The 26416-nt window shown below is 36.1% G+C and overlaps 6 protein-coding genes across 6 annotated transcripts; 2 read left to right on the forward strand and 4 right to left on the reverse strand.

The window, feature by feature from the left end:
- The first annotated feature begins 141 nt into the window (after positions 1–141).
- Positions 142–1884, forward strand: Hap40 (Huntingtin-associated protein 40 kDa). The gene is made up of 7 exons (XM_066729929.1): positions 142–444; positions 516–562; positions 650–852; positions 944–1139; positions 1214–1316; positions 1394–1512; positions 1574–1884. Exons 1-7 carry the CDS (start codon positions 371–373, stop codon positions 1741–1743), a joined length of 912 nt encoding a protein of 303 aa, XP_066586026.1. The 5' UTR covers positions 142–370; the 3' UTR covers positions 1744–1884.
- Positions 1885–2174: 290 nt separating this feature from the next.
- On the forward strand, positions 2175–4922 carry LOC136775289 (UDP-glucose 4-epimerase-like). Its single transcript, XM_066729928.1, has 7 exons — positions 2175–2289; positions 3210–3457; positions 3523–3636; positions 3733–3909; positions 3984–4164; positions 4428–4709; positions 4785–4922. The coding sequence occupies exons 2-7, from the start codon at positions 3212–3214 to the stop codon at positions 4868–4870; spliced, it is 1086 nt and encodes a 361-aa protein (XP_066586025.1). The 5' UTR covers positions 2175–2289; positions 3210–3211; the 3' UTR covers positions 4871–4922.
- Mettl4 (Methyltransferase like 4) lies at positions 4717–6945 on the reverse strand. The gene is made up of 6 exons (XM_066729927.1): positions 6726–6945; positions 6099–6626; positions 5658–6022; positions 5424–5598; positions 5189–5357; positions 4717–5117 (listed from the first exon to the last, which is right to left on the reverse strand). The coding sequence occupies exons 2-6, from the start codon at positions 6342–6344 to the stop codon at positions 4939–4941; spliced, it is 1134 nt and encodes a 377-aa protein (XP_066586024.1). The 5' UTR covers positions 6345–6626; positions 6726–6945; the 3' UTR covers positions 4717–4938.
- A 3-nt stretch (positions 6946–6948) lies between these two features.
- On the reverse strand, positions 6949–7756 carry LOC136775776 (G patch domain-containing protein 4-like). The gene is made up of 2 exons (XM_066730849.1): positions 7696–7756; positions 6949–7469 (listed from the first exon to the last, which is right to left on the reverse strand). Exons 1-2 carry the CDS (start codon positions 7754–7756, stop codon positions 6949–6951), a joined length of 582 nt encoding a protein of 193 aa, XP_066586946.1.
- A 721-nt stretch (positions 7757–8477) lies between these two features.
- On the reverse strand, positions 8478–17080 carry LOC136775754 (adenylate kinase 9). The gene is made up of 10 exons (XM_066730808.1): positions 15307–17080; positions 14682–14742; positions 13332–13459; positions 12697–12872; positions 12465–12542; positions 12280–12377; positions 11594–11734; positions 9438–9534; positions 9224–9346; positions 8478–9141 (listed from the first exon to the last, which is right to left on the reverse strand). Exons 1-10 carry the CDS (start codon positions 17015–17017, stop codon positions 9031–9033), a joined length of 2724 nt encoding a protein of 907 aa, XP_066586905.1. The 5' UTR covers positions 17018–17080; the 3' UTR covers positions 8478–9030.
- A 3-nt stretch (positions 17081–17083) lies between these two features.
- LOC136775777 (adenylate kinase 9-like) lies at positions 17084–20803 on the reverse strand (the record flags this gene model as incomplete). Its single annotated transcript, XM_066730850.1, has 1 exon — positions 17084–20803. A coding segment is annotated over exon 1 (3720 nt), but the record flags the coding sequence as incomplete, so codon positions are not given.
- Between the last annotated feature and the right edge of the window lie 5613 nt (positions 20804–26416).

Consider the following 26416-nt stretch of genomic DNA (forward strand, 5'->3'; position numbering starts at 1 on the left):
AATTTGAATAATTATATTTAGTAGGGTTAATATTCAATTTTCCCTCCTTTATTATACAGTCTTTTCCGCTAGGAGACGCCACCGACGCTGACATTGATTGAGCTGACCAGCTGATGCCATTGACGGTGCTGACTGCTGACGTTTAACTTGTTTATGTTTACTATTTAGACTAGGTTAAAGAGATTAGAAGGCTATAAAGTGGACACTGGACTATAAATAATAATCGTTATTTAATAATATTTAAAAGGTTATATTATAACAAATTATAAAATTTGGTAGAATTCATGTTAAAAATGGTTAGAAAATATGCAATTTATTTATCTATTCTGACAAGATTCTATATATGATGCATTCTTTTATAATTTAAAGTATGGCTCAATTTCCTCAAGGAGCCACTTCAGACTTCTTCCATAAATTTAACTTAATATCTAGTAAATTAAAAAAGTAAGATATAAAATATTTTATTTAAAGATGATATTAAAGGTTAAAATTAATAATTCTGTTATTTTGTTTAGACGTTTTCTTAGAAAACCAAATGCCAGTGAAACAAGTGACCAATTTTGTGAGTGTTCGAAACACCAATAGTTTATTTCTTTTCAAATAAAAATTAGCTTAACAGTGTTAATAAGATTTGTTTTCTGATATTAAGGTGCTCTAGCTACTGAATGTGAGCAGCAAGAATTATGGCAATATGCAGGATTATGCTGGCTAGCTGCAGCAAGGTGTCAAGGAACCTTAAAAAATGTTGTATTAGAAATGAATTTATTATTATCTGCAGGAAGAACATTTTTGAAAGCAGATAAGAAACAAAATGACATTGGTTGTCCATCATTAGGGCAAGAAAATTTACAAGTAATGCTTATTAAGATTGCAGAAAATTGTTATCTGATAGTCCTAGCAAAAGTTTATATTATATTTCTATGCTTTTCGTTCAATATTGTAGGAAGCTATTAGCTGTTTTAATGAATCCTTAGCATTATGCTCAGAATTGCCTGGATTTACTACATTTTCAGCAGGCTTAGCATTGGAATTAGCTGCTGCTCTTGGCACTAATGGAGTAAATTATTTGCGTAAAGCAATTGAAATTTATCCTACACCAAATGCTATTAGCTGCTTAGCATCATGTTATATTCGGCAAGGTTAGAGCGGTCTATTTTTTTAAATAATCTGCAAAATAAGTAAAATTTATTTTAATTTAGATTTACTCACGTAGGTGACTATGTAACAGCATTGCAAGTACTGACAGAACTCATAGAACACCTTGAAACAAATATTCCTCCTGGTGGACCACAATATTTTTTTGATTTATTGCATAGGTGATTATAATATACATATAACCAATAAAAATTGAAAAGAGTAAATATAAATATTAATTTAAGCAATATATTTTTAGATATGAAGTTACTAGGCTACTATTATTGCTAATTCTCCAACCATCTCCACAAATGCTTAAACCTTCTCTTGCTCAAGTTTTAGAAAAATATGCTTGGGATGAAGAAGATACTAATGTTGGTATGTACAAATAGTAAAAATATTGTTGTTCTTTACAATAAATTTCATATGATGATTATAGGTGAACACATGAGTGAAAATGAATTAATATTATTGCAATCATTGGTGTTGGCATGCCAAACCCACGATATTCAAGCAGTACTAGATCTGGAAGTTGAGCTTTGGCAGTTTTTGAATGCAGAACAAAAAGAATTATTTTTAAAGCTCATACATATTTTGAATAGTCAGTGAAATATATAATAAACATATCTATTGTTTCTATATAAAAAAATTTACCTAAAATTACAGTTTTTATCAAACCAACAGTATATTATAAATATTTATATATATTTTAAATTTTAATGGTTTTAAAATAAACTATTTTCATTGAACTGATAATTACAGTAAGGCTCTCTCTCACTTTTTATTGCCCAATGAAACCAATCATTTTGTAATAAGATGATAGAGATTGCAAAACTTTTGGAAGATGATTCCTAATGAGTATATAGTCTACGCGTTTGTAAGATGACGTGTAGAAGAATTTAAGGAGGGGAGAGGGCCCTAAGTCCCCTTGAGTATAGCAAATGTTACCAACGCTGTTCGCTGCTGAATGCCGAGGCCAAGACTCCGTGTTTGAAAAGGCTGACACACGTATACGGTGAACTGTTCTCTATACTCGGACTCTACCTACAGATACAAGGCTTCGCAGATTCTCCCAAAGCTCAGTCACGCTCAGGTCGCGAAGAGTTTCGTGTCAGGATCATAATTCTTTTAATCCACTTGAAATATTTAATAGAGGTATGATATACCATTTTTATCTTCCTCTCTATTTTAATATTTTACTTTTAAAGCTATGAATTGGAATAACTAGTAAATGTCATAAGACCCATTCAAATTTAAAAAAATTTTAAACAAAATTTAGATGGACACTTCCGTGAAATGTTAATTTTTAAGATAATTACAAATAATAAAACTGAAATATATTTAAGTAATTATTAAATAAGTTATGATATTTCTCCTTATAAAAAAATTTGGAAAACATTTTACTCTAGACAGATTCATTTACTAATATTCAAATTTCCCTCATGCAGATCATACAAAGAATCGACCTGTTGAAAATTCTGTATGAATAAATTTTTGTGCTTGCTTTCAAAAATATATCAGTGTTTCGTGGAATTTAATGTACCGTTATTATAAAGAATACTGTGGTAATCGTTAAGGACCCTCGAAGAATTTTTTTAGTTACGAATTTCATATATTCCGCAATTTTTAAAATGGAGTGAAAATTAATTAAATATAAATATATAAATTCTACAGTAAAATCGAATTGTAGAAAATCGAGTCATGTATATATGTTGCAAAAATGTAGGAAAATTAATGAAATAATAGGTGCGGGAGTGCTTATGGGTTGAATTTGTTATCGTAATGACAATGACCTTCAACTCTCCACTATTTTAAAGCAGGTGAACGTCCTGTGCACCTGTATAGCTCCATTTACAGTACCAGCCGCTGTGACCTCTCTTCACATATACTGTCTCTTACTTATGTAATTTTTGGAAAGCTCAGAATCATTTAATTTGTTCTTTTCACTATTTCGGTTGCTCGCCTTCGAATAAAAAGTATATATCTGTCTATACGAACCATAAATTAGCTTGCATATATTTTATGAATATTTTTGACATTAGGACTTCTTTAAAATTAGTTTTTTTATTTTGCAGACATGACTGAACATTGGAAGACAATTTTTGTAACAGGAGGAGCCGGTTACATCGGTAGTCATTGCATTGTTGAACTTTTGGAAAGTGGATACGATGTGGTAGCCATAGATAATTTCGCTAATAGTGTGAATGAGAATAGCGGAGAATCTGCTGCTTTGAAAAGGGTCGAGCAAATTACAGGTAAAAAGGTTGCCTTTTATAACTGTGACCTCATTGACAGAAGTAAGCTTGAAGAAGTATTTAATAAGGTAACAACCTTCAATAAGTTTCCTTTGATTTGAAATTCATTTATGATTATTAAAAAAAATTCCAGCATAAAATTGATTGTGTTATACATTTTGCGGCCATAAAAGCTGTTGGGGAATCCATGCAAGTTCCATTGCATTATTACCGAAACAATATAATAGGTGCTATTAATTTATTAGAGGTAATTTAATGTATAAGGTTCTACAAAAACAAATAATCCCTTTATGTGCTGTAATTTAAGCTTGTAACTATACTACAAACATGTTGTTTCTTACAGGTAATGAAATTCGCCGGTTGTTTTCAATTAGTTTTTAGTAGTTCGTGTACAATATACGGCGAACCTACTCAGCTTCCTATAACGGAGTCCCATCCAACAGGCAACATTACAAATGTATATGGTAGAACTAAATATTTCATTGAGGAGATGCTGAAAGATATAACTAGAGCTGAAAAAGTAATAAAAAATATTACGTTGATGATGTAACGAAGAATTATATTAACATTCATTTAAAATGTATTATTTTTCAGTGCTGGAACATCATTTCTTTAAGATACTTTAACCCTGTAGGTGCTCATCCAAGTGGATTAATTGGAGAAGATCCTACTAAGCCGTTTACAAATTTAATGCCTTTTATTGCACAAGTTGCTTTGAGGCACAAATCCGAACTTATTATTTTTGGCGGGGATTATCCAACAGAAGATGGCACAGGTAATATTAATTTTAAGATACGCAGCAGTCTGAGTAACAAGTAATTTTCTTTAAACGAGTTTAAAAATCGGTTTTCTCGAGAAGATTATACAAATTGTCTTGCTCACGTATAGCTTATCTTTACTACTTGACGCAAGTTTTCAGAGTTATCTGAGAAAGAAAAGAGTACTTAGAAGTTTGAATAAGGACGCTAAAGTATATAAAGAATATTTTTGCTACATATCTCTAGTTTACATGTTTAAGTTACTTTGTTTTTAATTTAGGAATCCGTGATTATATTCATGTTATGGATTTAGCATCTGGTCATGTGGCTGCATTAAATGCATTGCATAAAACTCATCAGAGACTCAGAGTATATAATCTAGGAACTGGAAAGGGTGTATCAGTATTGCAATTGGTGAAAACATTTGAAAAAGTTACCGGAACTACTGTTCCTTATGTAATTAAGGATAGAAGAGAAGGCGATATAGTATCTATGTACGCGAATACTGACTTGGCCGAAAAAGAGTTAGGATGGAAGACGATGTACAATATTGAGCAAATGTGTAAGTTTGTATTTTTTTATTTATTATGTTTATATTTTGTACAAAAATATATAAAATATATTTTGATAATGACAGGTGAAGATTTTTGGAGGTGGCAAACTAAAAACCCACATGGATATCGTACAACTATAAAAAATGGTGTGACTGATCATAAACAGTAATTTATTATTTAAATGTCTTCAATATCTTTATATACAATAATTGAATATTAAGTTAATGCAATAATTATTTATTCATAATTATGTTCTTCAATATTAATATCTTCAATTTCATTATTTGTTATTGTATATAAAGATAAATGTTGAAACTTCAAAACTTCAAGACCCCAGCTGGTTGAATCAGGAAGTAGATATCTTGCAAAAATTTCTAAAGATTGTGGGTTTTCAGGAAGATAATTTTTTAATACTTCTGCAATTATGATAAAAAAATAATAAATAATTTAATGAAATTACTATAAAAAATTTTCACTTTCATTTTACCTATGATTGGTGGCTTGTGAGAATGAATTGCACTTGGAACACTTATAAGCAGCTTATCTGTAGGAATATATGTATCACATAGTTTTGATGCACCTAAAATTAATAGTTCATATGGTTGTTTTCCTGGGAAATCATTGAAATTGCAAATAGTAGTACCAATTTGTGTAATCTAAAAAATATAAAACCTTTTTTAGTTTCATTACCAAGTCTAATATAATTAATGTATGTGGCTCACCTTTACCCAGTACCATGTAGCTCTATAAATAATACCCCATGCAGGAAATAATTCATTTAAAATGCTATCTAAATGACTAGGTGCATTAGTGCACCAAACAGCAATAAGTCCTTTCTTACTCAACAGTTCCTTAATTGGAATCTGTATTAAATCTTCATTATAGATCATTTTATAGCTATAAAAATAAATAATTTTACTTTCAATTAATATTGAATGTTTTATTTATAAATATACCTTGCTTTTGTTTGCTTTATTTTTTTTCTCCTTACTGACTTATTCCACCAAGGTGGATCTAAAAGAATAAAATCATATTGCCTCCTTAAATTAATTTTATCTGTCATTTCTGAAATGTCATAACAATAAAAACGACATTTTTTTGGAAATACATATTTTTCGGAATTTACTTCGGTTAAAATCGCTGTATCATTATTATTAGATCCATATAAATTTTCTATTTTTATATCAAATGTATCTGAATAAACTTTCTGTGAGGCTTCCAAAGCTATTTTATTATTATCAGAGTGAATATTACAACTAAAAAAACCTGCAGCTTTAGCTTGAGGTATTATTTGGTTAAATTTATTTTTCACTAAATGTGTCTGTAAGATATCAAAGAATTATTAAATTATTACTAGTAACTATCTTTTAAATTCATTCATTATGGTTTATAATTACCTCTGCAAGATTTTGAAGCGGCAATTTTTTTGTATGCTTCCGCTTTCGTTTTCTATTGAATATTTCATTTTCAAAGTCATGACCACATTGATTAGTACGTAAATATTGAGAATTGATTTCAAAAATATTTTCATCAAATTTTAAAGAGCATTTATGCTTATTGCTAGTTACGACATTGTAAATGTTATTAAGATATTGCAAGTGGGATAAGATCCAACCATCATCAGTTGAAAAAATTACAGTCATAATTAATTTGTTTTAAATATTATCTTAAATCAAAACAGTGAAGTAATGTCAGTGGTACCGAATGAAAATTTTCCATTTAATTCAAAACTACAATTTGTCACATTTGATTCATTATAACGAAGCATAAGTAGCAAAATAGGATAAATGGGCCAAATGGCATGGCATCACCGGCAACAGAACTAACAGTTTCGAAGTATAGAAAGACAGCAAGCAAAGTTACAAAGATTTCATGTGCGCCTCTAGCGGTGAAATTTGTAAGCTGTCTCGATACTTTGTAAATTTCTGAAAAATTTGTAAAACTTTAGTTTTTGATGGAATTCTCAAAAAAAGGAGAAATACTAAATATTGTTGTTTCCTCAATAGAAACATTTACTAGCGTACACTTTTTGCAGTATAATAAAACCCACAAATAATGTGGCTTGACTAGCTGTTACAATTGTTATCTTTGAGCCCTGTTGGATGTTAGGATGTTACTCAGCCTATTAGGTGGGCATTACACAGCAGAAGCTATCAGCAAACGCTATCGTCAGAGACGATATTACGCCGCATATGATTGTTAAGAAAAAATAAAAGCAACTGTAATTTTTTATATATGAAATAAAATTTATTCAGTTTTTTTCCTTTTTTTTGGTTGACATTCATATGATTTAGAAATGCTAGCTAGTAAAGCTCTTTCTTGACGGGCAATTCTTTCTAGTTTGCCATTAGATGTTACTCCATGCCTAGCTCCTTTATGACCTGTTCTTCCTTTACAAGCTTTTAGTAAATCTTCATCACTTAACTCAATATTGGCATTAGATTGACCATTTTTTGCGTCAACTTTCTTTGTAGGAACATTGTTTTCTATTAACCTACCATTACACAAAGTTGAAGTTTTGGAAAAATTCTGATACAGTGACTTAAAATTATTTTGTTTTTTACTTAAAACAACATTTTCATTGTTTGTCTTAATCAATATATTATCAGACTTAGTTTCAACTTTTATGCCTTTAGCAGCACAATTAAATACATTCTCCCACCAATTATTTGTGTCTGTATTTTTATGTCCAATTCCTGTGGTATCAAATTTCAGTTTTGGTCGTATAGATTCTGTTATGCCATTTTCATTTTTTCCAAGTCCTTTTCCTAAAATATATTCAAATATTCTATTAAAATTAGTTTAAATTAAAAAAAGTATGAATTTAATTGTTAGAATTTTAATCATCGGTACAGTAGCAAAATAGTTCTTTTAACTTATGATAGGTTAACTTTTAATTTTTAAATAAAGTGTTGGTGAAGAAGAAGAGGGAACCTTTTCTCGAAACATTGATTGATTAGCCAATTTTGCTCGACTCGAAAACAAATACTTTACTGTGAATTCTACCTTTTATCCATCCATACTTTGTGAGTTGTTTTGACGCAAAACTATCCATCCTACCAAAATCGACAATGAACACATGGACGACATGGACAACACATGACATTCATAACAACATTCAACACTGGCCACTAACCTTAACAAGACGCGAGACGCAATCTCAATTATTGGTCAAGAAAGTCTGTGGTGGCGCCCTCTGTAAATTGACAGAGGAGTTAGCGATTTGTTCTGCACTATCTGACTGATCTAAACTACTGGTACCTATATTAATAAGTTTTTATATAATACCTTTTTAAGTACAAAATGGAAAATATTTCAAAAACTTCTGTATATAAATTTGATATATGTCATAGCAAGCTATTGCAACGAAGATAAACAGAATTTTTATGCTTATGGTCGTCTGTCTCTCGGTCTTGTGGTTCATTTGGCCTGTCGATAAATCACGGATCTTATGTACATTCTTTAGCTTCGCCTTAGCTAAAACAAATCACTAAACCTTTAATACAATACTTATTTCAGTCTCCCTTTTAAGTAAGTTTTTAACTACATTCCGAGGTTAGCCTTTAAGTTTCATTTAAAGATGTTACGAGTCCTTATACTACTTTCTTGATTTGATAGAAGTTTAGAACAACTTCTACTAGATGGCGCAACCTATTCGCCCCATGGGCCATGCCCCGTGCTGCTTTGAGCAGTCTGAACATTTGAAACAAACAAGGGACAAGAATGTATGGTACTTTATACATCATTAAACATATTTTTGTATCTGTTTTATTCAGAATTTTTTATTTGCTCCCTTTTATTAATATTCACCTCTCGGTGTAATATTCCTGAATATTCTACTAGAAAATGTTATTTATATTTACATGATAATGAAATTAATCATAGTATAAAAAACAATTCTTTGAAGAATTATAGACAAAAAGCGTTCATATCAAAGTTTTTCTATAAATTACACTTGTGAGAATTTGTACAAAAAACTTTTACGTGAACGTATAGATTATTAACAGCAACATTGAATCGTAAATGATGAGATATTAACATTAATTAAAGTTTGTCTTTATAAGTTGAAAGCTTCATTTTATTTTTAGATGAACGTTTTTGTCGTATGATTCATAGTACTTTGTTCATAAATTTTATAATGACGGTAATGGTATTGTCATTACTATACTTCCTGAAAATAACGAAAATTGGAAAAATCAGGAATCAAATGAATTTTGAAGAACTCTGAAACGAACTTATTTGTTCAGTATGCGTTTGGTGTGCACAACAAGATAAAAAAATCATGTTAATATACAGATGAATCAGCAACAATACAAGAAGCTCGTGACATCACTTCTTTTTCGCATCCTTTAGACCAGCACCAGCGTTAAACTTGAAAAATATTATATCACCATCTTCCACAACGTAATTACGTCCTTGTTGTCTGTATTTACCAGCAGCCTGTTTGATTAAAAGCTCAATTTCATTGTTTTTCTTAATAATAATACATTTCCTTTCCTAACCAATGTAGAATTTTATTTACCTTTACTGCAGCTTCGGATCCCTCGTTTTTGAAATCATCATATTTCATAACTTCCGCCATAATAAATCCTTTCTCAAAATCTGTATGAATTTTACCAGCAGCTTGCGGTGCCTTTGTTCCTTTCTAGATTAAGTAATACACCACCATCGACATATTTAGTATAATATAACAAAACTACTGATAAAAATATCAAAATCTAACTCATCCCACTTACCTGAATGGTCCACGCTTTTACTTCATCGTGCCCAGCAGTAAAGAAGTATTGAAGCTGCAATGCCTTATATCCTTGAACGATTATTTTATCTAAAGCACTGTAACAAAAATCAAACGTAGAAAATTATAACAAATGATTTGCTTTGTATTAAAGAAAATTATTATTTTCATCTTAAAATTGACCCATCGAGATACACGAATACGTGTGAGTTATTAGGAAGAAAGGGAAATACAAAATTGAAGAGGGTGTGTAAGAAAATTTGTTATGGTGTCGGTTTGGTCCTTGGAAACAAATCTATAAAGGTAAGGGGTTACCCCGTAATCAGGAGAGGGAAGGAAACGGTAAGGAAAGTTGATGCGAGACAAGTTGGTATGAGGAGAGAGAGAGAGAGAGAGAGAGAGGAGGGGGGGGGGATGTAGAAAGAACAAGTTGGGGGTGGGGTATAAGGGCACCATGATTTTATTTCGAGAGCACAGATAGGGGCGATGCGAGCGGCTCAAAGCTGGTCCAGCCTGAGTCGGAATGATAAAATTGCGGTATTAAGTCGTTCGGCTTTATGTGTATTCTCTGAAGTCTCGAAGTCCCCTCTCGGGATCCTCCGCGCGAGATGGCTCCTACCATCCTCCTACCCTGTCATTAGACGATGTTTGGTCCGAGACAATCATATTCCACGGTCCCGCGTTTGCCCACCCCTCGTTTTGCCAGGAATACGTCCTTTTGCAATTCACGAAGCTGGAAGACTCCAACTCTCTCCTCTCTCTCTCTCTCTCTCTCTCTCTCTCTCTCTCTCTCTCTCTCTCTCTCTTTCCTGAGACTTCCTAGTCTTTTCCTCCCTCTCAACCGTCCATCCAAAATCGTTCGATTCAGCCGTGTCATTATGCTTCACTGGTTTCTTGGCAACAATTTCATCTTTCGGCAAAACACCTTTTCATTCGCCATAATTCCATCATAGATGACCTACCTACCAACCTTTGTCTCGGCGTATCATTACTTTATTCAATAACTCTGTCAGCATGTTATTATATCCTCTCCCGTTCCAATTGATAACAATAACCGCGCCTATTATTGAAACAGCCCCCTCCCCCCTCCTCCTGATTCCTTAAGCCCCATCTCGAATAACGACGATTCTTCAATAAATTGCCCGTGCCCTAATTGAATGCAGGCGCATTCTCCCTTGAAAAGTGGCGCCTCTCTTTATTCTTAATGAGATACGAAAAGTAGCAATTGCCATGCACTTTATTTGAGCAGAAATCTCATCTTGATCGTACCGCGATATTTGTGCAAGAGGATCGAGTCACGCGGAGATGTTATTATTAGCGAGTCGTTGCTGAATTCCACTCGTAAGTGGAATAAATTGGAGGATAAAGGTGAAAGTATTGCCGAGTACAAAGTTGAAGTGGAACATATGTATAATATAAGAAGGAGCGGGGGCACCCTCTGGGTACGAATGACCCACTAGCCAAGTGAGCCCGCTTGCCCTCAGATTATACACTTTTGCCCGCGAGGGCGGGAGGTTTTTATGCAATTTTACAAGAATTTGAATAGCCGTTCGTAAAAATATAATGCGCGGAGTGGCGAGACGGTCGCCGTTTTATAGTTACTTCCACTCGGAGGACCTCGACCAGTGTCTAGACCACTCCCTCCCTTCCTTCTCTTAATGCTATTATTATTATTATTATTATTACGGTTAGCGGTAAAAATTCATGCATAGCTAAAATGTGGGAACCGGAGATCTCGAGGGGATGAACGCATGGATTTTACGAAGGGGACCGGGCCACATTTTTTGCTCTCTTCTCGGCGATCATCGGTCTTTCGGCCGCTAGTATGTGTGCCAATGCATAGAGCCAAGTGCGAGCGACTAACAGTTAAACGCTTCACTCACTTTTGAAACCCATAGCTGCCGCGCGCGGCGCTCTTTCATTTACAAGTGTAAGGAGGCGACTGCGCCGATAGTTAGGAATTTTAAACGCATAAATGGAGTAATTATTAAACACGCGATGATTCTGTTTATTGCCAGTAAGTAGTATTACTCCTGTTCACCCTTTCATCCTGCAACTGCGAATTCACTCTACTCTTCTAACCTGCAGTTTCGTCATTATTTTCAAAGAGCCATTCCATGACCACCACTCCTCCCTCCCTCTTACTCCTTTTATTACCTCGTGACTTTGTTTTCTTCGAAGTATTTTGCTCGTTCCGCATCGTCCATGTCGACGATCTTGTTCTCGAAAACACCACTGAAGGGTATTAGGACGGAGCCTGGATCATTCTTATCTACCCATTCCTTGATTTTCATAAGCCTGTAAGAATAAAGAAGAATATTAGAGAAATTTTGTTCAGTCTAATTTACTAGTTTGGTATTCTCGTTCAAACAAAAGGAGATTGAAATAGAATTTTGTGTATTATTTTTTATATCAAATATAGTATAACTGCATACTGGGAGAATAAATTAACGATAATTTGACTTGGCGTGTAAAATTGTGTCGTCTGAGAGAAATAGTTAATGGAATGAATTGTGAAAAGGGGTATACGAATTGTATTAGTGTTCGTTAAAATTGCAACTGGGACACAGAGCCAGTAGCGATAGGCTTATCGTTCAACTGGAATTTCCCACGATATCATTTTTAAAACGCATACCTTTAAATCGGTTCTGAATAATGTAGCAAATAATTTACCATGTATCGAGCACATTATACGTATGCTGACATGCAAGGATAAATAATTCCAGTTAATGACGATAGTGTGACGGATCACAAATTAGACTGTTATCTGTTATTATCAATATTTGAAAAAATATCCATTCTTCATGAGACAAATGATATCTCCAAATTTCTAAAAAACTTACCATTTGTTCTTTTTGCGAATGTAATCTTTCTCGGACAGATTCACCAAGTAGATCACAGGTTTCGACGTGAGGAATAGATATTTATTGAGTACCTCGATCTGCAGATATATATTTTTCCATGATAAATTCCACACAGTTTTATAAACTTCAATTTTGTTGTAGAAATATTAAAAGTACCAACTCACATCATTGGCGCTCCAGTCAGCAAATCTAATATGCCTCTTGTCGTCCACTAGCACCGTCTTTACTTTTAATAATGTTTCCTGAAAACAATAATTATAAAAATAGTGTCTTCTTCCATAAATCAATAAAATTATAATTTTAATCAAACGTAATCTTATAATTACTTTGAATAACAATTTTTCCAAAACTGCAATGAAGAGAATAAATATAGAAGACTCTTCAATATATACTCACATATTCAGGCTTTAGTTTTTTGTCGTTTCCACGAACCACAAGCTTCTCGAGTTTGTCTAGATGTCCGTTTAAAAATTCTACATCCTTTAGGCGCAATTCTTCACTAATAATTTCAAGATCTCTAACAGGATTTACATCCCCTTCCACATGCGTGACGTCATCATCCTCGAATGCCCCTGAAGAAGAAACATTTCCAAATTAATTACAGAAAAATTATCACGTACAGATCAAAGTATAAAATACTATACAACACACTGAACAGATTTTCTACACAGGCAATAAGTGCGTAAAAAGACGAAAGAAACTAAATGAAAACAATAGAGATATTTGAAGCTTCCAAATGGATTTACCTACGCAGTAAGTCATAAAGCAATTGGCTTCTTGGAAAATAAGTAGTTTGGGTAGTAACTGGAGCTCGTAACACTTTAGCAAATAACGCGAATATCATAAAGCAGCCCTGTGCGTGCTCGAGCATCTGGTGGCAGCCGAAGTAAACATTGGAAGGATCGTATCGACAAAATAATCGTTCACGCGAGTTGGCAACTTGTCGCTTTACCATCGCTACACTAAATACAGCCCGCGTTAACACGATGACTTTCCCAGTTAGTTTACTAAAATTCTACGAAAATACTCACTGCAAAGATGAAAAATCCCGTCGCACGCGCTGATGTTGGAGAGAAAAGCATTACCCAGACCCTGTCCTTCCGCAGCACCCTTCACCAACCCAGCGATATCGACGACGTTAAGAAATGCTGGCACTTTGCTGAAAACGACAAAAATTATGTAAATGACGTCATCGAGATTAATAAATAAATTACGCAATTTAAAAATATTCTTTAAAATTCTAAATTTAATCACTCGTAGAATTCGCTGGAAAAAATGAATATTCCAGAGTTGCAGAAGGATGAAGGACAGAAGGGAGGGGGGGGGGGGGGATTAAAGGACTACAACAGGGTGCGTGTCGCAGCAGTACGCGCGTTCGCTGCTACGCGTGGAATGGAACGAAGGGTGGAGTGTCCCAGTGACAACGAGGTGTATTTAAATGCTAATGCCAGCGGCCTCATTAAACAATTAGCCTTTGAAGAGTAGGCGTCGCGAAAAGTGAACGAGAGGGGCTGGGGCTCCAGCGTTAGCCAGCTTTTATTACGGATCATCGAATATCCCGACACGTGCCACTGCGAATTCACGCCGGAAAAGCCGACGGACGGGGATTTAACGCGCTTCGCTATCCACGTGTGCCAGCTCTTTGATCACATTGCTCCTCTCCACGGCGCATCGTCATTTCAATCTCTGTTGTCTCACCCTGAAAACTAGACTAAATTATCCCATTTGCAATTAGCGACGTTTCTCCATTAATCCCCTGTGACGCGATAAGCGCCGTCAAAAGCCATTCTAATTAAACGATAATTGTAAGCAATTTAATCGCGATACGGTCAATCTTTTTTCTGCTAATTTATCTTCGATCCAATCGAAACTTGAATCAGCTTTTAATTACAATTTAATCGTGGTGCGAGTAAGTATTTTTTTTGGAAATTTATCTTCGATCCGATCGAAACTAGAATCAACTTTTAATTATAAGAGATTGTTTCTTTAGCTCTTCATGAATTTTTCCTTATACAAATTGAAAGAATTTTCATTTCATTGGAGAATCGGAACTTTATGTGGGTCACGAGTGATAACGCATCACGTAGGAAGCAGTAAAGCGAATGAGCATTTGCATAGAGTAATCTACGATTGGACCAATGTTTGGTACGGATGGTGCGTCTTTCGAGGGAATTCAGCCTAATCTGCATTACAGATCACGTGTAGGAAGCGTGCGACATTCCCCTTTTGTGGAAATAAAGTTGAAGACGTATGGAAATGTCGCGGATTATTCCGACCGAGTTCCTTTCGATAGGGCGCCTTGCCATGTTTCTTTTATATGGTTCCCTTCTGCTAAATCCCCTCCACCACTCCCAACGACCAAATATTTCAATAATGCATACCTTGCTGGCTTAAAGTATTCGCACAAGTAGTCGAATCTGGCATCCGGAACTGGTACTCGACGTGCTTGAAACAAATATAATGATCAGATTGGAAACGTACGAGATTATAATTGCTAAATTAAAATTCTTAAAAATAACTCGTTGCTGTTCGATCAGTTCAAAGAGGATTTTTAGTCCTCGACTACTTCACTTCGAAGCAAAATAAATGAAACATAACGCTGTGTATAACAGGTGTACTTTTACGTATCACGAAGATATTCTGGATCGTCCAAAATTTGCGTTGGAGAAGTTCGACGAAATTTAATGACATTGTTGTATCTTGAAGATATTTCTGACATGCACGAGGTTTGTTTTCTTATTTTAGTGGAGGAGTATTCACGTCTATCATAAATTATGTAAGGGTTGATCTGTCTCTTCATATGACGCAGAGCCACTTGCAGAATTTGCTTCTGTCCTTTGACACGTTTCAGAGCCTCCTCGTACACGGAGATCTCGTTTAATTTGCAGGATACATTATTAATTTTAAGGTATATGCCAAGATAAATAGCAGCTGAGGCGGAGGGTGACAGTCCAGGCAATTTTGGACGTTGCACACTGACTTGATTTACCGCACGAATAACCATCCTAGCCACTGTTTGCTCCAAATAACCAATATTAGGTAAAAAGTTTACATCGATCTTGGGCAGAGCTTGAGGAAAATGAAGCTTTATCGTGGCATATTTATCTGGCGTACACAGGAATTTCTGCAGACATTTCTCTTCGCAAAATAGATACAATTTATCTCGATAAATCACAGCGATACTAGGCAAGCCAGGTTCAATTTTACGTCTTGGAAGATTGTCAGCATACGTCACCAAGCAGACACCATTGGCCACGAGACGTTTGGCCCAGCAGGCGTGATGAACATCGACTATTTCCTCCAATACTTTTGGCCTTTCCTTGGGTAACTCGGATGTATTCGTCGGTGGAAGGTGATTGGATGGATTTTCCAAAAACTCCTCTCTGTGGCTAGGACATATCCAGTAATAGAATCCTCGAAATTGAAACATTCCACTCGAATTTGGCGGAGCTCCAGAAAAGTTGAGGCTGCAATCATGAAATAAACATAAAGGACAGAAGGATTCGTAGCGGCTTTGGTGCTTTCTGAACTCGTAAGGGGAGATGCACAAATGTTCCAGACTGTGGGCTACATCGTAGTCAGCCTCACGAAAATATGTTTGGATGCTCAGTAGTTTAGCCTGAACTGCTCGGTCAGCTGTTAGCCAGACACCCCACTTACTGCGAGACCCATCCACCTCAACCATGTTTTGTGCGAACTTTTTCAGCCAATTCCTGAAGCTCCCCTCGTCTCTCCTCCACTTCTCGTAGCGATGCATTAGAAACTCCGAGGAAAAATTGGCAGGTTTCTTCGTTGGGTTCGCATCACGAGTCAGACATTCTAAACAAAATCTTGAATTAGCTTTTAGGTCCAGCACTATCATAGGCTGGATTCCAAGGAAAGCGAGTTTTTCTGATTCTTCTCGAGTTGATGGGAAGCCATCGAGGATGTAGCCTTGCGTACTCGCGCGAGGATCGATACAGGACATCTCTACAGCCCTAGAAACGGACTCGTTCAAAGCAACATTACCCAAACGTAGGTATTCCTCCGTGAGTCGAGCTAGCTCGGTCCAGGGAAAATTTTGCAGAGCGTTTCGCAGTCCTTCGCCGGCTGTTACTACTTTCATTCCATAGATGGAGGCGAATTTTTTGGCCAATGTGCTTTTGCCAGATTTCGGTGGTCCTATGATGGAAATTCTAGGAACGATCAGGGGCAAGCAGGAATCTTGTAAAATATATTTTAAAGGGTCGTTGATAAATTCACTCGTAGCTTCTTTGCCTCCTAAGAAATAAATATACTGCCGGTGGATCACGGGATAAATTTCATGACGAGCTTCCATGGGTAGAAAATTATTAATCGCGATGTTTCTTTTAAAAGCTTGAACTGGACAGAAGCGACCGAACGAGCTTAGAAAATAATATCCACAGTCCAACAATCTCTCAGCCATCTCTCCAGTTATCTTTTGTGTCCTTTCCATTAAGGATATATTCCTCTGGGCGTAAGACTGCAATGCTTTTACCAATTCCAGCCAGACTTTATTCTGATTTTTTTCTGTAGTGATTTTCACCCATGGTATGGTTGTGTCCTTTATAGAATTTTTGACATCGCTAATTTGTTTAACGTCGTTTAAAAATTTCTCATTCACTGCGAGAGAAATACGCTCCTGAGCCGACTCTATGTCTTCCCAGTCAAGAAAACGTTGAGGTTCCTCGTGATTCGCATGCCATATTTCCTCCATCTCGTCTCTGGTCACTGCTGTTTGATGTTCCAAGTTTTCAAGATTCTCGAATTCCGTCTCGTATCTTTCTTCTTCTTGATTTAGCATTGATAATTTTTTTATTTCTTCCTTTATCCATATCTCACGTTTGTTTATATAATTTTCCATTTCTTCCTGGTATCTGTCCTCTTCTATGGTTTTCTTTATTTCCATCTCCTTCATCCAGCTTTTTAACAGTGCAGCCACAATTCTCTCCGACGCCTCTGTAATGTCGCAAGAAAGTTCGATTATTATCTCAGGCACGGTGTAATTCTTCTGCATGGTATCAACGTCCTCGATGCAACTAGGAAATCCATCGAAAACAGCTCCACATTCGTTGTAGGGATATTTAAAAAATTTTAATAAGCATTCTTCCAACATGTTCTTAGGAAGATATCCACCATTCTTCCAGTACTGCAGAATGAACGTTTGAATAGTCGCTTTGTCTATGTTGTACATTTCAGAGTCCAGATTCTCTGGCAGATTTATCGTTACAGGCAATTCTTCAGGGAAAATTATTGATTTGTGATAAGTGAACGAAGACATTTGTCGGTCGTCCATGAATTTGGTGAAGTTGTTCAAATATTTAATATTCATTAGTCCATAGTGTTTAGAGAGGTTTGATGATAAACTGCTTTTTCCACATCCTATTGGACCTATTATGCTAACTCGTAAAGGTGGAATAGTTGCCAGTGGCTCTTTTAATGGCAAGCCTAATGCTGCAGGATCTTTTATAAGATCATTCAGTGCATTTTCATTTGACAATAAATAAATTTTATTATTGTAAAATACACTAAAATCTTTGTTTCCTTTCAAAAGAACGTGATGTTTCAAGAGGGCTATAGGACAGTAATGGTTCGTATCTCCCAAATTTATATTATCTCTTTCCTCCATTTTCTTTGTATCATAGTTCTCGTTTTCCTCCCCTTCATCAGCTACTTCTTCCTCACCTTCATCATTTTCCTTCTCCCTTTCAGTGCTTATTTCAATTGCTTCAATTTCAACTAACTCCATTTCTTCTCTTTCTTCGTCAGTCAAGATTCTAGCTTTCTCTTTCAGTGGATCGCTCATAATATTAACAATATTTTCCAATGTAGCTTCATCCCTGCTTAAATCACAAGCGATAACACTCACTCCAGAAGCCTCTACTTTTTCTTCAAGTACTTTTCGCTTATAATTAAAATTTGTAATATATTCAATATTTTCCACATACTTCGAAGATTCTTCTTCATCAGAGTCTGTCGACAGATTATCAAGAGATTCTACTTCTTCGTCATCAACGTCAATCAAATAGGAATATTTATTCAACAGATTCTTATAAGGACTATCCTCAAAAATAATAATTACATTTTCAAACGCAATATCAAGTTCTTCGACAAGTTTCGTCCATACATCAGCGTCCATGTACATATTATCAATAACAAAGTCAGCATCCCGAAATAAATTTTCATCTATTTGTTTCTGTGGCAACGAGATAATTATTTCAGCTATCATATTAGCTTTTTCTTCCACGTTTAACTCTATCGGCTGTTCATCCAGATATTTCACTCTTTCCTTTAAAATCTCTACTACTTCAGGGTCATTCTTCGTTAAATCTCGAACAGGCTCTTCTTCATTTCGTAATTCTTTGGGTGCATAATTGTAAAGAAGCTGAGGGTTTGCTAAAATTTGTTCTTGTAACGCAAGATCGGTTACTAAAAAAGGGACGTCATTCTCTTCAAGTTTTCGATAGGTACGTCGCATGTCGTGATCCGAATTCGTAGAATCTTCCCCCTCCCCTTCCGTAGGGTTCTGAATATTGATAAAATTTTGGAAAGCAAATTTAATTTCTTTAAACCATTCTTCCAGTTCTCTTAATCTTCGTGTTTCTCGATCCGATCTTTCATTATTCAGGCGAACTCTCAATTCTTCAATTACATCATCGGTTATATCTAATAAAGTATTGTTTACTTTAAGTTTCATGCATTCATCGACATACTTTTTCTCAACTTGACAAACATCTATCAAGGCAGCATCAAAAAAATCAGCCAATTGATTACAGATCTTCGTTTTTCCTGACAACTTCGGACCAAATATAGCTATTCTACAAGGTACCTTTGGGTTTGGTGGCAACAAAAATGTTTTTGGATTTTCCAGAAATAGACCAACGTTTTCTAGCGTCGCTAAGAAATACAATTTATCCATATATCGAACGGCGTACTTTGGGACTCCAGACATTAGCGTGCCTTTAGCCAATTCAACGGGACAAAAATGTTTCCATTTTGAAAGTACCCATGGAAATCTCAATGATAAAGCATCAGTATTTTTTAGTTCTTTAAAAACTTCATCGACATGCTTGCTACCAAATTTATTTTCTACAAGTTCTTCCATATCTTCCTCCTCCTCGTTCGACGTCGACTGATCTTTGAACAATTTTACAGGAAGTATCAATCTCGTTAATGGTAAAATACGTAGTCGTGTACTTATTATTTCAAACATTTGCATTACGGATGTACGACCATCCACTCGTATGACGTTTTCAGGCTTATGATCCAAAACCCACTGATCGATCACTGGTATTGCAAATTCTTCATAGATAGCACATTGAGATTCAACGTTTCTACTCAAATCAATTATTCTCTTTAATAAATATTTGCTGTCATTATCCTGAAACAAATTATAATTTTCAACCATCATCCAACTAAAAGAAGTCTCAGCTGCCTCTTGGGTCTGAAAAATTTGACTATTGCTTTTCAAATCTGAAATTGAACGATTCACAGTTTCACCCGTTTCGATATTAAACCGCGTTTGTTCGCGTTTTCTAATTACGTCCTTATCAGGACTCATTATATAGATGATAATCGTAGGTTTAACGGGCCATTCGGTAAAAATATTATTGATTTGCTTAGCAATAGTCGGTTGAACAGCAGCATCCAGAGTATTTCTAAATAAATCTGAAGTGTTGTTGTCGTCATCCAGGAACAAAGATTCCACATTGATATTGAATACGGATGAAGAATAATTAATTTTAATGTCGCCAGATTCGTTGAAAAAGGACGTGGAGGATGTAGATGTAGATGTATCGTCGTCCTGTAATTCGTTTTCAGGATTGTAATCTGGATAAGAAGAGTAGTCAAGGTCCGCATTATTTGGGATCAGTGGTAGCCCCTCCACAATGTAGCCCTTGTATACAGCGTCTCTTTTCCTTATTCTACTCTCCATTAATTTCAAAATAATGTTTGGACTTATGGTCCTTCCTTGCTGCAAGATTTTCAGCATGCAATTGCCGATCCTGGACTGTTTATTAATCTCTTCTTGAATGACGGTCATTGGAGATACAAGGACGCACTGCCAAGCATCAGCGATTAATTTTGACAATTTGCATCCACCGAGACCTGGTTTACCAAAAACAACAAAACACGTTGGCTTCCTTCTTAAGTATTCGTTTCTTGCTTCAGCCTCTGAATAAACATCACGTTCGGTGAAGGGTTTTTTCGGCGGCACGAAGTGAACGTCTTCGTCGTTAAATAAGCTTTTACAAGAAATTGGTACTCTAGTAAATGGATCGGTATCTTCGTTAAATGCATAATACATGCTTACTTTTGGATATGCAATGGAATGGGAACGCGGTGGCTGGCTCGAAACTTTTTGATTCCAAGGATAACCTTTCGTGTACCGCAAAAATCTTCGGTTTATAATACAGGAAGAGTCGATGTGAATTTCGTCATTCTCCGATTTTCTTTTCCTCTCGTTTTTCACCATTTTGCTCTTCGCGTCAGTTTTTAGCATTGTGGCTTAAGGGAATACAAGCGATTGTAATATTTGCTTTGCTTCTTTTACAATGTTTTACAACATGGTATGAAGTTGTACGACAAACAATTAAGAGGTTAGTGAACGCAGAATGGAAACAGTGGTTTTTCTCATGTATATAGAGCTTGTATTGTCTGTGTGAAGTGAAGTTAATCACGGACACGGTAGGCAGCATGTGTGAGAATATTCTGGGTATCCATTTTACGTTTACTGGAAAAATTAATTCTACGTTAAAAAAAAAATACTTATTTTCATTAGGATTTACGGTGCAGAAAGGGAAGTTTTCGGCAGCGACCTGGCTCTTCGTCAACACGTTGAAGAAGGTTGATTTGCCCACATTAGGAATACCAACGATACCAACTTTGAGATTGGTACCGACGCGACCAATCAGTGGTCTCCGTTCAGGTTCCTCGACCTTCTTCGGTGGCATCTGCGGGCAGAACAGTCAAAGAATCTTAGAAGAATAATTTTTTAAGATAAAGGAATCTAGAATGTTTACAGGTCTAATTGTCACTAGATTCTATACAAATTAATGCAAATATACAATTTTTAAAAATCTTATTGAGACCCGAAATAAACTAAAAAAATATAGTATGTCTAATGTTTTAATTTAGCTGCATCATTTGTAGAAATTTATTTTCTACATTTACACGAAGATTCGTAGTTTAGTTATCAGGACGATGAAAACGAGATAGCGCGAATGTTATTTGCGTCTGTTAAAAAAATTGCTAGTCGGTACATACGCGCGCAGACGCCGATATTTACGTATTTATGCAGATAGTGGTACGAAGCCTGCCGGTTTTCATGGATGGAAAGGAAATGAAAATGATCGGACGTGGTCAAGACCACGCCCTGGTCTCTCCATCTGCGCGGTACTTAAGACTCCTCGGCGTTTTTCATCCATATAGGTGAGATGCCTCCGGCTTTCTGGAGTCCGATCGGAGTCAGTTTGGCTTAACTCGAGTTTGCAGCGCTCGCGGTGACTAATTATATTAATGCGAAAGGCACATCAAGCGATTGCTGTATTTACCGGAAGATTGCCCACCACCCTGTTGTCCTCCGGCTTCCCCCGTGGTCGATCGTGGATCGCGTCACGGTACCGGGGAAAAGAGCGAGGACACGGGTGGTGGGGGTGAGCAGGAGGGGGTTAGAGATAGGAAAAGAGAGGGTGCGGTATGCGCGGTGTACGGTGCTGCACGCCGATCGTCCAAGCGAGAAGATTCAAGAAGGTGGTAGCGCTGCAGGGTGGCCGGAGAGATGCAGCGGCAAATGCGCGGGAGGATTGCGGGTATCTTGGGACCTGGATTACTGGCCAGGGAAACCGCGAATCATCGGCATCATGCCGAGAATCCGCGACCGCGCCCGAGGCCTCCAATCCGCGCCACCGTCTCTCCGCTTCTCATTCAGTACCTCTTTTTCTCCCCCCTCACTCCTTCTCTCTCTCTCTCTCTCTCTCTCTCTCTACCTCGATCCTTCTTGGATTCTCCTCCTCGTGTCCGCACTCTCTTTTCCCTCCTCCTTTTCACTCCTCTCTTACTTTCTTCCACTCAACTTCGCGAAGAAGGTTCATCCTCCATTTATACCAAGCTTAGCCAGCCTCGCTGCACGCTTTAACGTGAAATCGCGATGATGCTTCTTGTTCCTTTTCATAGCGATCCTCGAGAAATTTGCAAATTACGATAATGGCCTCCCGTGGAGCGGGATCTCGATGTTTCGATGCTACTCCATAAGACGCTTTGGCGCCGTGCCGACCCCAAACATCCCCTCTACCCCTTCTTTTCCACCAGCATTTCTCTCTTTTCGTATCTTCACTCTCTTATTCGCAATCCGCAGCTTTCTGTCACGAAATACTGGCCCGAAATCTGTCGTTAGACTTCGAAAACCGACGGATAACAGTTTCCATAATTTATGCAGCAAGTTTGCTTACGTGCAAGGGATGCGATAAAAAATAAGTAAAGCATAATTTTTGAAAATAGTTTTGGATATATTTTGGCCCTTGATATTACTAATATTGTTTGAAGTAACATTACAATTTATTTGTTCTCGTACAAATATGTTACTTGACCATAGACGCGTGGATTTTATTAATACGAGCGGTAAAGTTACATCTGTGCTTATTTCCTTTTCCTCACTAGTTTAATTTTAATGTATCATATCATGGAGTTAACAATTTAAAAATAGAAGTTCCCCGTTGTCGTCAGATTCCACTTGAAAGCTTTGTGCCCAAAAATGTATCGAATGCAGACAGCCGAAAAAAGATTATGCTGATTGGTGCTGCCCCACAGCGGACTACGGATAAAATAAATTTCCGTAAGGTATCTAATGCTTCGGCACTTAACCTAACTTTTCAAAATACAGTCTATTTAATAACAATAACGTTAATCATGCGTTAAAAACATAATTTAATTTAGTGAAAGTACACGTTTTTGTGTCACAATACTTCTGCACTTTATTAAGAAACCACCAGCGTAAAACATCAGATCTGGCAATGAACCAAATTTTTACCGCACGTCTCGTAATACTACGTGTACGTAAACTTTGACCGGTACCACTTTTACATTAAATATCCTCTGTTCTTCTAAAGCTTACGCTATATTTTTTTAAAAACAAGTACCTTGTAGATTTATATTTTATGCACAAGTTTGGCACAACGTGTCTCACACCACGACACAAGACAGAAATACGGTAGGTTCGTGACGTCACGCATACACATTCGACCGGCTTCCTGCTAAGGTGTAAAATTTTAGGTAGGTATTTTACTTACCGACTAAAAGCTGCGCACAACTTTACCGACCAAATAGCGCGCGACTATTCGTTTTACACGAATTTTCTAAATTCAGCAACATTAATAATTGTAATCTTTCCCTAATACCATGTGATGAACCTGAACGAATTAAATAAAGTTTTAGTTTTTGATACTTGCAAATGACTGGTGTATACAAGAGCAAATACATTTTATTCGAAATAAAATACTTGATCATAACGAGGAATGACGAGACACTATATTGTAAAAGGCGTATACCTGTACAATCGTGTAAATATATGATAGGCTTTCCTCGTCGTGTTCGATTTGACTGAATGACAAGAATTTATATTTACGATGCGTGATTCGTCGATGTCACGATACAGCTATAATCAGTAATGTTGTATTACAAGATACACGAATCAAACGTGAAGCATTATGCAGAATTTTACACATTGATATACATCGATACAGTGTCGTATTTCTACGTTCCTACAATTTTGTACGTTAATCATACGAGCGCACGTTGATGAGACTAAGACCTCTAAGGCAGTTTTTATTTCGAATTAAAATCCGAACAATATTTTTTTTACAAATAATTACAAACATATTTTCTTAATCAACGGTTCTTTCGAAAAATAAACAGAAGTATGAGTTTTTGCGCTTCTGAGAATAGCTCTGCAAATTGAAATTCTCCCTTTAATTTCTAACTGAAAAAGGCCCATTAAGGGCAGTTGATTGTGATGCGTTCGCGGAAGCCATAAACACGCACGCTGCTTACGAACAAACTGTTATAGGTAAGTCTAAAAGCTGGAATGGAAGGACTGCTTTAACGGGATAAAGTGATAAAAGTCATCGCGAACAAAGAAAGGAAGATTTGATCGGGAGATAAACGAAGGAGGCATCCTATTGTAGATAATCTGCCGTTGAAATTGAGATTGAGAAAGAAGAGGAGAGAATATAATTGGAACGCGCGTGGAAAATGTTTCGCTTGGAATTCGACTCGCGATTATCGGAATCTAATTTGTCCGTGATGCGGCTGTGTGTGGGAAGATGCGTCGTGAATCAGAGCCCTGGGCCGTAATTCGAGGGATAATATTAAAATTGCCACGGAATGAAATAAAAGCACGAGTGTATACATATATGTATATAGTATATGTGTGCGTGCCTCGATGTCTGCCTCCATGGCGCCCGATGTAAAATCATGAAAAAAAGTAGACGTTCTGCGCAAAATCGTCACTCGAATTTTTCCTTAAATTTCTGTCAATCCAAATAATTCTTTAAACAAAAGAAAGTTGTTTGATATTTTTTTTTAATAGGAATAATATTTATTTTATTGAAATATAAAATACAATAAAAAATAAAAATTTTGTCCAGTCGACAATTGCCAATGAAGAAGATGATTGTTTAGCAAAAGTTTTGATAACAATTAGAAATAATCCTAACGTATTGTATAGTCTTATTATTTGGCCCTGCGATCGTTTTTGCGGTGGGTTGTGATTATTTCAATTATTGCATTACGCACCGTATCAATTTTAGGCAGAATAATGCGTATAATTTTCGGCCAATCATCGAAGGAACCGTGAGCTGTATCCCATGGGATTCGTCCCAAGTATCCCAAAAAGGGTATTGCAACGATATTTCAGTTTAATTCCGTAACCGTGAAGATACCGATGACGTCACTGGAGAACACTGAATAATAAAAAAAAAATATATATATTTATGTAAGTGCAAAGTTTTCTCACGATTGAATGATCCGGGCGAAAATAAGGAGAGGTTCGATCGCGTCAGCCCGTGAGAAACTGCGTGTCTTTCGTTTCTCGTTAATTTTGAAGAAAAATGGAGGAGCATGAGAAAGTGGCGGAAAATTCAATAATTCAACAGGAAAGCTTATGCTGCAGAGGTCAAAGCTTGTGGAAGTAGTTATTAGTTAAAGGCAGTAGAAAAAAGGCCAAGTGGAAAATAAAAGTGGCACGGGTAGGAATCGGTGTATAACGATGTTGTAATAACTTCCCGACAACTCGGATATACACTAGTAATGCCCCATCGGCTCCATTATGCGCCCATAAAACGCAATACTGCGCTGCTTTCATTCTCTACCTTCCTCCCTTCGAACTTCTTGCTAACCAAATGAAAAACTGCAACACCCTCCATTCTTGCTCGTCTCACTACTCTTCCTCTCTGGGCCATAACGTGAAATCTTAACTGGTAACTTCTTCCCTCGTAATTTGCATACCCTTATTTGGAAATCATTTCCAATTTTCGGAATGCTTCTGAAGTTAAAATTAAATTTCATTTATTTTAACTGTATATTACTTATTACACTATAAGCTGTATAATAGTAAATAAGTCATCTGTATAAAGAGCATTGTACCTTAGGACATGTTTATTTAAATTGCTGTTATTGGAATTTACAGAAAATATCTTGTTAAATTCTTGTATGTATATCTATTTCATGCATATACTACTTATTTTGTATAGATTTCGTTGCTCGATTTTTGATATTGATTTAATTAGATGATTCTTATAATTAAAAATAAAATAAGAAACTATACATGGTGGTTCTTTAAACTGATAATTTTGTTGCAATTAAAAGTTGATAAATTGGAAAGTGAATAATTTGTAATTATGGCTAATGATGATTGACGTTAAAAATGATGGGGCATTACTACTTAGTCATTGAAGTAATGATGCAGAGATTTATTGTGTTACGAGAAAGCCTTGATAGTCTCTGGAGCATACAGATACGGAATTAAGGTGTAACGCTCCGAAGTTCTGCTCGTAAACAACGCGGGCAAACCAGCGGAACCTTCGAGGTACGGTTCCACCCGTCAATTGTTACCAATTGT

This window comes from Prorops nasuta, unplaced genomic scaffold (assembly GCF_024137725.1).
Source record: "Prorops nasuta isolate Cenicafe-Biocafe unplaced genomic scaffold, Cenicafe_Pnas_1.2 PNAS00008, whole genome shotgun sequence".
Lineage (NCBI taxonomy): Eukaryota > Metazoa > Arthropoda > Insecta > Hymenoptera > Bethylidae > Prorops > Prorops nasuta.

Excerpts from the sequence above, each read along its gene's own strand:
- Mettl4 (XM_066729927.1), bottom strand. The coding sequence starts at position 6,344 with ATGACTGTAATTTTTTCAACTGATGATGGTTGGATCTTATCCCACTTG. Across the intron at positions 5,599-5,657 it reads ATAAAGCAAACAAAAGCAAG|CTATAAAATGATCTATAATG; the intron begins GTATATTTATAA and ends TTATTTTTATAG. Across the intron at positions 5,118-5,188 it reads TCACAAGCCACCAATCATAG|AAGTATTAAAAAATTATCTT; the intron begins GTAAAATGAAAG and ends TCATAATTGCAG.
- Hap40 (XM_066729929.1), top strand. The coding sequence starts at position 371 with ATGGCTCAATTTCCTCAAGGAGCCACTTCAGACTTCTTCCATAAATTT. Across the intron at positions 1,140-1,213 it reads ATCATGTTATATTCGGCAAG|GTGACTATGTAACAGCATTG; the intron begins GTTAGAGCGGTC and ends TTACTCACGTAG. Across the intron at positions 1,513-1,573 it reads TGAAGAAGATACTAATGTTG|GTGAACACATGAGTGAAAAT; the intron begins GTATGTACAAAT and ends TGATGATTATAG.
- LOC136775754 (XM_066730808.1), bottom strand. The coding sequence starts at position 17,017 with ATGGAGGAAATATGGCATGCGAATCACGAGGAACCTCAACGTTTTCTT. Across the intron at positions 12,873-13,331 it reads CGGGATTTTTCATCTTTGCA|GGGCATTCGAGGATGATGAC; the intron begins GTGAGTATTTTC and ends TTTCTTCTTCAG. Across the intron at positions 9,347-9,437 it reads TAAAAGCGTGGACCATTCAG|AAAGGAACAAAGGCACCGCA; the intron begins GTAAGTGGGATG and ends TACTTAATCTAG.
- LOC136775776 (XM_066730849.1), bottom strand. The coding sequence starts at position 7,756 with ATGGATAGTTTTGCGTCAAAACAACTCACAAAGTATGGATGGATAAAA. Across the intron at positions 7,470-7,695 it reads GATAAAAGGTAGAATTCACA|GAAAAGGACTTGGAAAAAAT; the intron begins GTAAAGTATTTG and ends AATATATTTTAG.
- LOC136775289 (XM_066729928.1), top strand. The coding sequence starts at position 3,212 with ATGACTGAACATTGGAAGACAATTTTTGTAACAGGAGGAGCCGGTTAC. Across the intron at positions 3,458-3,522 it reads TTGAAGAAGTATTTAATAAG|CATAAAATTGATTGTGTTAT; the intron begins GTAACAACCTTC and ends AAAAAATTCCAG. Across the intron at positions 4,165-4,427 it reads TCCAACAGAAGATGGCACAG|GAATCCGTGATTATATTCAT; the intron begins GTAATATTAATT and ends TTTTTAATTTAG.